The 11,790-nt window shown below is 44.3% G+C and overlaps 1 protein-coding gene across 8 annotated transcripts in view; it reads right to left on the reverse strand.

Annotated features, from left to right (window-relative positions):
• The window catches only part of Cnot10 (CCR4-NOT transcription complex subunit 10), a 49,339-nt gene extending 38,248 nt beyond the window's left edge, over nt 1–11,091 (reverse strand). For 5 of the 8 annotated variants that reach the window (XM_057768241.1, XM_057768240.1, XM_057768239.1 and 2 more), the window contains exons 1-4: nt 10,828–11,091; nt 3,497–3,591; nt 2,589–2,750; nt 588–738 (exon numbers count right to left, since the gene is read on the reverse strand). In XM_057768241.1, the coding sequence (XP_057624224.1) occupies nt 588–738; nt 2,589–2,750; nt 3,497–3,591; nt 10,828–10,849 (430 nt within the window). In that variant the 5' untranslated portion in view covers nt 10,850–11,091. Of the gene's footprint in view, nt 1–587; nt 739–2,588; nt 2,751–3,496; nt 3,592–10,827 lie in introns of those variants that run through there. The other 3 variants (XM_057768243.1, XM_057768244.1, XM_057768245.1) reach the window with 3 other exon arrangements.
• Between the last annotated feature and the right edge of the window lie 699 nt (nt 11,092–11,790).

Below are 11,790 nucleotides of genomic sequence, written 5' to 3' on the forward strand. Positions count from 1 at the left end.
TTTGGTCATTTTATATGTGTGTGCCCAGGTATGCAGTTGAATGTGAGTACATGTGTGTGGAAGACAGGAATCTTTGCGGTTGTTCCTTAGTGAACCTTCATGTATGTCTGTGCACCATATGCATGCCCAATGCCTGAGGAAGCCAGAAGAGAGCATCAGATCTTCTGAGAGTGACAGATGATTGTGAGCAGCTATATGGGTGCTGGGAATTAAACTCATGTCCTATGAGAATAGCCAGTGCTCTTAACTACTATCTCTCTCCAGCTATCTCTCCAGCCCCTGACTCCAGTACTCTGAGACAGGAATTTCAATAGCCTAGAGCTTCTTAAGCAGGCCAGGCCACCCAGCCAGCAAACTCAAGGGATCCACCTGTATATTACAAGCACACACTACCACACTCAGCTGTTTTCATATAGGCTCTAGGCAGTGAACTCAGGTCCTTACACTTGCAAGGCAAGCAGTCCACTGTCTGAGCTATTTCCTTTAAATGCTGACATATAGCTTTAATTTAGGTCATCTAGATAAAAAGCACTAGAGAATTTTGCAAGTAAGAGTGGATGAGATTTCTGGCTTGACAGATAACATACCAAATGGTTCTATGAACTGATAAAGCTTTTCACCAACAGATATGGCCTCTGTATACTGCCGCAGATGATAAAGAATGACTGCTTGATTATAATACAACATGCTGTTTTCAACGTCATCTAATCCATCCATCTCTTCAACAGCTGAGTGAACCTAAAAAACAATCCAGACAGAATGTGCTCTAACAACAGTACGACAGACTGCAAAAGTGAAAGACCTCAGCTGGATGTGTGGCACACCCCTATAATCTCAGCATCTAAAAAGCTGAGGCAGCACTAGTGTAAATTCAAGATCAGCCCAGGCAATAGTGAGTTCCAGGCTTGTGCACTGCCACGCCCAGCTCTAGCACCTCTCACTTTCTTACATCTCAACAGTACCTTCACCGGGCTGGGGGCACACACTCCCAATCCCAACACTGGGAGGACTGGAGATGCAGATTCCCGAGTTCAAGGCCAGCCTGGTCTATAGAATGAGTTCCAGGACAGTCATGAAGAAACCCTATCTCAAAAACAAAATACTGAACATCAAAAAATAGTATCTTCGGGTTTTTAATTTTTTTTTTGTTTTGTTTTTCGAAACAGGATTTCACTGTAGCTTTAGAGCCTGTCCTGGAACTAGCTCTTGTAGACCAGGCTGCTTCGAACTCACAGAGATCCGCCTATCTCTGCCTCCTGAGTGCTGGAATTAAAGGCGTGTGCCACCACTGTCTGGCTCATGTTTTTAATTTTTTAAAAAAATTTACTTATTTATATTTTATATACGACTGCTCTGTATGTATACCTGCAGGCCAGAAGAGGGCATAAGGTGTTATTAAGATGGTTGTGGTGCTGGGAATTGAACTCAGGTCCTCTAGAAGAGGAGTCAGTGCTCTTAACTGCTGAGCCATTTCTCCAGCCCATATTTCCACTTTTTAAAACAAGATTTCTGAGATGGGTCTCATTCTATAGTCCAGGAGGACCTCAAACACATAGCAATCCTCCTGCCTCATCTTAACAAGTGAAAGGATTATAGACTAGATTTGCATTTTATTTCCATTGTTTTTCTTGTCTGTTTGGAACAGGATCTCACTATAAAGCTGTGGCTGTCATTGAAATCACAGAGTACTGTCTCCTGAGTGTTGGGGTTAAAGGCATGCACACACTTGTCTTACTTGTGGGCCTTTTTTTTTATTGAGAAAGGATCTCCTGTAGCCCTCCTTGCTTAGTCTAGAACTCATTTTGTGAACCAGGCTGCCTTGAATCTCTTTACATTTCAAAACAAATCTCTAATTATGTATACCACACATAACTAAAATTCTAGTCATACTAAAATTAACATCTCTTTGCCATCATAAAGATTAAAACGAATAATCATATAATGTTATAAGATTAATTCTGACTGACATTTTCCCAAATCATGCAGTGGTTTAGTAAACACGGATCCAACAACTTTGGTGTGGCTGATGGCATGGAACCTCAAACTTCACAGAACAGAGTGGTTCACAATCAGACTTCAGCTACACATATGGTTGAGCGTGACATGGCAGGGGAGTTCACAGGGTGGGAAAGACCCTGACTGACCAGCAGCTCAAGGGAGCTAGCTCTTCATTACTTATCCAGCCACTACCTTCATATTAAAAGGTGTCTTAAATAGCGAAAACTCCATTTCGAAAGACAGGCAGCCCTTCTTGTAATATTAGTTTATCTGATTTGAAAATTTCTATTATTGTGTGATCAAGTGTAGAAAGCCCCTATGAAAGCTAGAAGCCGACATCATGCATCTTCCTCTATTGCTCTCCGTCCTTTCCTTGAGACAGGGTTTCTCGTTGGCTTTGGCTGGTCACTGCCTCCCCAGTGCCGGGACTGGAGTAATAACTAAGTTCAAATAAAACTTATAGCAACAAAGGATTCAGAGAAGTAGAAATTCTTCTTTAATATCAAGCAAGAAATCACATTTATTTTCCTTAACTATTTGTATTTCACAACTTAACACAACAAATTTTTACAGTTAAATTCATTTATCACCTGATTCTTCAGCTGGTTAAGTGTTTGTCTCAAATTATCTGTTGTTGTTTGATTATTTTTAAAAAATTCAGCTACTGCTGTATTCAAAATTATTTTGTAATCATCTTTGTTTATATCTTGGAGACAGGCAAGGTGTTGCAGACAGGCATCATAATTTCCAGACTAAAAAGAAAAGACAAACAAAACCACACATATACACACAAAATTCCATATTAGCTTTAAGAACAATACAGCTTTTCCAAATACGTTTCCCTCATCTCACTATGTTTTAAAGTGGGAGTCCCCTTAGCATTCTAATGAACGCCCTAGGTAGAGCAATAGGCACACCAGAGAACACCGTGTTACGTTTTTCTAAGACTCCAACTCTCACACCAGTAGGCAGAGCTCTAACACATGTATGCAGACATGATAGATAGTGCGCACACGTTGCTGGCAGTGTATGGATCGGAGGCTAGCCAAGAAAGGGAACATAATTATTCCAAAGATCAGATCCTTTGGAATTCTTTTGTTTAACGTGCATGTATATCATAAGATTTTTTTCATATTGTTTATGTCAGATAAGTTGCAATTCTGACAACAAATATTTGGTGGTTCACTTTAAAGTACATTCAAGACAAGAAATGGACAAAGTAGGGAAATGAAAAGACTGACCCACACAATTATCAATCTAAATCTAAAAGACTCAAACAACATTGGAGTTAAAACATGTTTATGAAAACAAAAATTTGGGGGTGGCTCAAAATATTTCCAATCTTTTCAGCATGTTTATATAAAATGAAACCCACTTCTCCCTAAAGTTAATTACTGAATTATGACAGAATAAAATTTATAAAGTTTAGATTTGTTTTGAAGTGAGTTCTACTCGGCAGACCCATTCTGAACAGCTGAAGAGAGAGACCGTGTCTTACTGTGAAGGCCTGGAAAGCACTGGTAGACAGCTCCTTCTCCTGGTCAGTGACCCCAGACGACTGGCCTGCCCCTTCATGTTTCTCGGCTCCCTGATCTGCAAACACAAAGTTTCTTTAGAAATGGAAGCTGGGGCTGGCAAAAAGGCTCAGCAAGGGAAAATACTGTTTGTATGCAAGACTGACAACCCAAGTTTGATCCCCAGATCTTAAAAGATGAAGAAAACTAACTTCCACAAGTTATCCTAACCTCCACACGGGTTCCATAGCTTATCACACGTCCACGCACACACAAAATATGAATCTGTACAATGAATCCGTTCTCCATCTGTTTTGTTGTTTTGGGGGGGTGTTGAGGAGTAGGTTTAGATACAGTCTCACGTACTCAATAGCCTCAAACTCAGTATTTCACTCCTAGTGCTGGGCATGTGCCCTACACCTGTCACGTGTGTGTCTCTGTATGACTGGGGATTTAGGATCTTGAGCACTTGCTCTGGTTACCAGACCTGAGGTGACATCCTATGCCCCAACAAAACGTGGGCACTTATCCTTGATAAACTAATTAAAATAGCCAAATTAATAGTAAAAAGCAGAAAAGGGATTTATTTAATGTGTCCTAATAATGTCCTCAGGTCTACCTTCAGGGTTCTGAAGTTAGGTTGAGGATCAAGTAGAGAGCCAGTGTTATATTTAAGCAGACTCTAGTGAAGGTGTGCACGTGCGCACACACACACCCCTGCCCATGTATGCTTCCTGTGAACTGAGATGACAGTAGTGAGTTGAGATTATAGTGACTTAGAGGAAGAGCTCTTACCTAGAATAGACAAGGTCTTGGGTTCGATTCCCAGCAACACAAAAAATTAACAAACAGATATAAATCAGTTGGTAGACTTTTTGCCTAGCACCTATGGTTCAATCCTTTGCACTGCATAAACCAACTATGGTTGGTGGTGCCTAGCACTCCAGAGGCAAAGTCAGGAGACTCAGGAGTTCAAGGTCATCTTCATTTAGCTATCTAAAGGTCAGATTAAGACAGGAGACCCTAACTCAAAAAGCATTGTTTGGGGGCTGGAGAGATGGCTCATAGTTAAGAGCACTGGCTATTCTTCCAGAGGTCCTGAGTTCAATTCCCAGTAATCACATGGTGGCTCACAACCATCTGTGAGATCTAGTGCCCTATTCTGGCATTCAGCAAACATGCAGAAAGAACATTGCACATATAATAAACAAACAAAAAAAACAAACAAATCTTTAAAAATAAATTAAACCAAAAACATTGTTGGTTTAGAAAGCAGAGGCAGGAAGACTGTTAGAAATCCAGGAGTTCAAGACCAGCCCAAGGAAGATAGTGGGATCCTGTTTCAAAACTAAAATACAATAAAGTACTCCTGTTGGCAGCACATTTACTAAAACTGGAATGACAGCAGATCAAGAAGGCCCAGCTGCAGGGATGACTTGAAGATCTGTAAAGTGTTCCACACTTAATACCAAAACCAAACCAAAGTAAGGCAGTAGTGATGTTGGCTGTGTGGTAGAGGTGCTTGCCTAGTAGTTAGGGCTGTGGTTGAGCCCCAGCACTGGGGGTGGGGGGGTGGGGGAGGGTGGATCCTAACTATTCAGTAAGGTATTGAAGATTTCAGATTTCTTTTTTTTTTGAGACACTAGCTCAGGCTAGTCTTGAATTTACTATATAGCTCAGGGCTAGCCTCAAAAATCATGGCAATCCTCCCGTCTCAGCCTCCCAAGTGTTGGGCTTCCAGGATGAGCCATGGTGCCCATCTAGGATACTGAAGATTTTAAGCATCTATCATCAACTAAAATCAGACTCACATAACCACAGACGTCATCATCCCTAGAAAATAGAAAAAGACTGGGGCTGACAGACTCTGGAACTCATTTCCATGTCTAGAGAACTGAGTTGCATATTCTCAAATATTAATCAACCATAGTTCACCTACAACTTTTACTTCAGAATAACAATTAAAAAATACTTCAATGAGATTACTGCTGTTTTGCTTCTTCTGCATGTGCAGGGCTGTAATCAATTTCCCAGTGTTTCAAGAGCCATGCACTATTTGAAGCTGCTGACTGCTTACCAGACAGCGTCTGCACATAATCCCACAGTGTGTCTTTACTTGTCCAAAAGTATTCTCCGTTGCCAATGGAAAGCGGGGACGGTCGCTCCTCCAGAAGCTTCACCTTCCTTCTGCCCTGGCCTAAAGAGCATGGCTGACGCAGGCGTACAGAGCTCTTGGATGCACAAACCTTAACATTCTTTAAGCTGAAAGACTTCATTTCTAACCACACACACACCTTTAGGTTTCAACCACAGAACAGAAACGTAACAACTCTTCCAAATGGAAAGAGGTCAGTTAACTGAAAGCACAGACATATTCCAACACAGAATGTTAACACTTCAAAGCTGACCGGAGGATGACTACAAACTGTACCGTCCAAACGCAGTCCCGGGCAGTCAAGGAACAACTGAAACACAACGCTAAGGCTGCCAGACAGTGCGGTCACAAAACATCAGCAATGCCTGGCAAGGCAAAGTTTTACATGATGTCTTTTCATTTCATTTTATTTTGTTTTTGAGACAGGCTCTCAAGTAGTCCAGGTTAGCCTCAAACTCACTATGTGAGTTTCAACGATTCATCTCCACTTTCTGAGTGCTGGGATGAAAGCCCTCACTGAAGTCATCAGAGAGCTGCTAGGACAGCTCAGATGTGTTTTCTACCACCCAAAGGAAAAGCAAAGAAGTTACATGGTCAAAGGTGTGATGTGGGCTGAGGAGAGGGCTCCGTGGGTAGAGTGCCCACTCCGCAGCAAGGCCATGTGAGTTTGAGCCTCAGTCCCCATGGAAAGAGCTGGAAATGGCTGTACATCCTTCTTCACAGAGACAGAAGGGTCCTGTCTCAAGAGAATGAGATAGTGGAAGACATGTGTTCTCTGGCTTCCACTTGCTAGCTCGTACACTCATGTATATGTAATACACACACACACACACACAGAACAAAGGGGTTATATTTTACAGTTCCAGCCCAACAAACTATGTTCCTTCTATTTTAAGATAAGCGCAGCTGGAAAAAAAATGGGAGGACACACATTCCAGAGACCAACGTAAGGTACTGGAAGTCGCAGCACTGTGGTTTTACACATTCTAATTGTCAGGTGGTGCTGCACACCTTCATCCCAGCACTTGGGAGGCAGTGGCAGGCGCATCTCTGTGAGTTCGAGGCCGGCCTGGTCTACAGAGGTCGTTCCAGGACAGCCAGAGCTGTTATACAGAGAAACTCTGTCTCAACAAAATCAAAATCATGGGGGCTGGAGAGATGGCTCAGCGGTTAAGAGCATTGCCTGCTCTTCCAAAGGTCCTGAGTTCAATTCCCAGCAACCACATGGTGGCTCACAACCATCTGTAGAGAGATCTGGTGGCCTCTTCTGGTCTTCAGGCACACACATAGGAAGAATACTGTATACATAATAAGTAAATAAATATTTTTAAAAAAAAAAAAATCAAAATCAAAAAGAAAACAAACAGCCGGGCGGTGGTGGCGCACGCCTTTAATCCCAGCACTCGGGAGGCAGAGACAGGCGGATCTCTGTGAGTTCGAGACCAGCCTGGTCTACAAGAGCTAGTTCCAGGACAGACTCCAAAACCACAGAGAAACCCTGTCTCAAAAAACCAAAAAAAAAAAAAAAAAGAAAAGAAAACAAACAAACAAAATCAAAAAACATCCTGATCAAACCTGCTCTCAGGGTAGCTGGGTGCCATGGTCCATGGAGGCAGGAACATTGTGGGTTTAAGGCCATCTTAGAATACTAAGCAAATTGGAGGGTGGCAAGCGTATCTCCATCTGCTCTTTGCGTTTTTTGTGTTTTGTTTTGTTGAGACAGGGTCCCAGTCTGTAACTCAGAAAGGCCTAGAACTTATCACATTTCCCAGGCTGACCTCAAACCTCTGTGCAGTTCTTCTGCTGGGATCAGGCTGTGTCAACATGCCTGGCTGACTTGCTATTTTATCACAAGATCTCTCTTACACACTCAGGAACCCCACCACCCATCATATAACACAGTCATAGGGCCTCACCAGACACAGGCTGGAATGTTGCCATTTCATCTTGGACATTTAGCATCCAACACTGAGGTAAATTGGGCATGATGACACACATCTGTAATCCCTGCACTTTAGGAGGTTGAGGCAGGAAGACTTTGAGCCTGAGGCTAGTGTAGAATCTACTGGTTCATCAACTGCCAAGGAGCCACATAATCCAGAAACAAATGAAAATCTGTTCTTCTCTGTTAAACAATCCTCAGTACCTATTTAAAGCCAGACAGGATGGTGTGTGTGTGATTCGAGCACTCCCACAGTGAGACAGATGGGTGGTGAAGATATCCGAATCTCTTGGGAACCTGGAAGGCAACTGTCTTGGAATATACAGCACAGTGGCAAACAACCAAAGAGATCTTGCCCCAAATACAAAGTGAGCAGCTAGAAGATGACTCAGTGGTTAAGAGCAGCATATTGCTCTTCCAGAGTTTGGTTCCCAGTACCCATGTCAGAGGGCTCACAATTGCTTGTAACTCTAGTTCTAGGGGACTGACACCCTCTTCTGAATTCTGCAGACACTGCACTCACAGGTATATAACCACATACAGACACGCAAATGTACACATGTAATTCAAAATAAATCTTTTCCAAAAAAGAGGAAGATGAAGACACTCAAGGCTTTTCCGTGACCTCCACACATGCCATGGAACATGTGCACCCCTCACATTTTAAAGCACATATACACACATACCATATACATAAATTTACAAGATGAAAAATAAAACAGATCAGTGAAGCAAACAGGATGGATGGAAAGAGACTGACAACCCTTTCTGCAGGTTGATGTGAACAGAGACAACCTTAAAGAGTGTGCGCTATTCATCAGAGGACCAGAGTGTGGATCCTAGTGGGCAGCTCGTAACTGCATGTAACTCAAGTTCCAGGGCATCAAAACACCTTCTGGCATCCTCCAATATCTCTCCAAATATGCATATACCCACACGAAGACACTCACACATATACATAACTAAAAATAAGCCTTAACCTGGGCAGTGATGGGAGGTGTCTTTAATTCCAGCACTTGTGACCCTGTGAGGCTGAAGTCAGCCTGGTCTACAGAAGCAGTTCCAGAACAGCCAGGGCTATACAGAGAAACCTCATCTCGAGAAACCAAAAATAGGGCTGGAGAGATGGCTCAATGGTTAAGAGCATTGCCTGCTCTTCCAAAGGTCCTGAGTTCAATTCCCGGCAACCACATGGTGGCTCACAACCATCTGTAATGATGTCTGGCGCCCTCTTCTGGCCTGCAGACACACAGACAGAATATTGTATACATAATAAATAAATAAATATATAAAAATAAGTCTTATTTAAAAAAAAAAAAAGACTAGTATAAAAGAGAAAATATGAAGACCCAAAGGTCAGAACCATGCCACTGAAAACAGCAGGTTCACGAGAAATTTGCCAAACTCATCTTCTTCATATAAATCCAACATCTCAGCAGGAACAGGGTCTTCCTCCAAGAACGTCAAGGCTGCTCTGGATCTTTCTTCTTCAGTTAGACATGTCACACAGCTCTTAGCAAACCAGGGTTAGGTCCTCAGGGCAGGCTGTGCTACAGCCACGTCAAAACCTGCAGCAGTGCTTTTGCAAAGGAACAAGTGACCAGGGAAGCAACGCTGCATGACCGAGCTAGAACTTAAACTGGGTAGTCCTACGGATCAAGAAAGATGATTTTAGCAGCCAGAACATCTTAATTAACAAGGACGAAGTTGGTTCCTCGTCTGGATTTGGACAGGCACTGCATACCCTCCAGCCGTCCTACAACACATGGATCGTCCCTGCACTATATTCAGATCTCTGCTCAAACATTACCCCAGCAGGGGTTGGTTCAGCAGAGGGCTCAGAGGGTAAAGATTCTTGCAGCCTGAAGATGCAAGCCTGATCATTTGAGTTTGATCCTTGGAAGTCAAAGCATGCATGACACATGCATTCACACACATTCACAGATAAAACATTTAAAAAAAATCACCTGGGGGCTCAGGGATTAAGAGCACATACTGCTTTTCAGAGGACCTGAGTTTGAGTCCCAGCACCCACTACCACATGTACCTACAGATTCGGAGAATCCAATGTCTCTGACAGCCCCTCAGGTATCTGTGTTAAAGTGCACACACCCACAATTAAAAATAATTACAAAAAAACAAAACCACAATAAAACCAAAATCTCACAAGAAGCTATCCCTGACCAACCTATCTAAAATTCTACAGCAGCAGGCATGGTGGCACACACCCATTTAACCCAGCCCTCTTGAGGCAGAGACCGTAAGTCTTTGTGCATTTGGGAACAGCATGGTCTACAAAGCAAGCTGGAGGCCAGCCTGTGACCCTGTCTCAATCACTAATCAATTTATCAACCAATTTCATAGTACACTCTGTTAGCTCAACACCCAACATCTTTATTGTTTTCTTCCAGGACCACTGAGAGGATTCTCCAGCGGTTCTGTGTGTATCTGCACCTGAATTGGGACAGACTCACTTTAACAAGTTCATTTGTCAGTTGTGGAGATGGGAACCACCTAAAACCTATGCCACCTGACATCCCCCCTTTCTGATCATATTTCACTGTAAAAAGCGTGCCGACCACTTTAAATTCTTGTCACTTAAGTTTCTTTCACTAAAACCTGAATACAGCAAATATTACTTTCTTGAAAGAAACAGAGCAGATTTTCCAGGTAACAGGCTGATATTCCCTAGTGGAATAGCAGAGAGAATAAGAACTTAATCTTAAGGCCGGGCAGAGGGCTCAGCAGCACTTGCAGGACGAAGACTGAGTTACCAGCAGCCACACGAAGCGGCTCACAACGGCACAGACCAGAACATCACGTCTATTTAAACAGTTTTCAGAAAGAGATTTCACAGGACACAGGAAAGTTGCTGACCGGAGTCCACTTTCAGTGGCTGAACCTGGGGACCTTCAGACAACCGTGTATGCTCAGAAAGACCTTCCCTTGAAGCATCTGGAAAGCGGGGTGACACAGCTGAGCTTCCTGGGTCAGAACGATCTTGGAGCACAAGGCAAGGATGGTCTGCAGTGGATTCAAGAGAAGTCACAGCAGAAAGCCACTGGACGTGGGACCCGAGGGCTCCCAGCGGAGACAGCTGAGAAAAGGGAGGCGCAGGGGCACAGGAGCGAAGACAAGCGGCCTCGAGTCCCCCACGCGGGCCCCGCCGTCCCCGCGCGCAGTGTGTCAGCCCCCGGGTCGCGGCGCGGGCCCCTCACCTGCAGGCTTGTCTGCAGCCATCTTCCCGCCTCGGCTCGAGTTCTTCCCTGCAGGTGGCGTGGCCCCGACTCCCGCCGCCGGGCTGGTCGCTGGTTCTGCAAGGCGGGGGACAACGCTAAGCTCAACCCGGCTCCGCTCGCCTCTGGTTCGGGCCTGGACGGCCCACGGGCTGAGGAAGTGACGAAGCTACGGTTGGTCGTCTAGCAACAGCACCAACATATCCGCCTGCACAGGGCTGTTTTCCCCGCCATCCACAGCTTCCGCCCGGTAGCGGCCCAGGAACACACTACTTCCGGGGCGGGGCCAGCTGCGCCGACAGCTGGGCGTGAGAACAGTGGCTGGTCTCGGCCCCGGAAGCTCGTGCCTGTGCTAAGCCGGAAGTGAGCTAGGGCAGATCCTGAGTGAAACAGGAAAAGGTAGAGATTTTTGTTCCGCGTTTCACCGAAACGCTAGGCATCACACCTGACGTTTATGTGCCAAGCGCTGGGCCTGACATGGCCTGTACTGACTCACTGGTTTCCCACAACAACCCTATGTTGCATTCTCTCCCTAGATAAAAGAAATTTTTTTTCTGAGACAGGATTTCACTCTGTAACAGTCCTGACTGTCCTGAAACTCTCTGTGTAGACCAGGCTGGCCTCAAACACGTAAAGATCCTCCTGCCTTTGCCTTTCGGGTGCTGGGATTTAAGGCGTGTGCCACCACTGCCTGACCCAGGCCCTATATCTTTCTTTCTTCTTTTCTTTTGCAATATTTCTCAGTGTAGCCCTGAAACTCTCTTTATAAAGGAGGGTAGGCTTGAACTCAAAGAGCTGCTTGCCTCTGTCGAAGAAGTGCTAGGATTAAAGGCATGTACTCCTGACCAGCCCCACATATTTCTTTCCCCGCAAATTGCATACTGAAGTGTTTGGACTTGCTTTAACATTCTTTAGCCACAAGACACAAAGTGCATAAGAACATAG

Source organism: Chionomys nivalis, chromosome 4, assembly GCF_950005125.1.
Source record: "Chionomys nivalis chromosome 4, mChiNiv1.1, whole genome shotgun sequence".
Lineage (NCBI taxonomy): Eukaryota > Metazoa > Chordata > Mammalia > Rodentia > Cricetidae > Chionomys > Chionomys nivalis.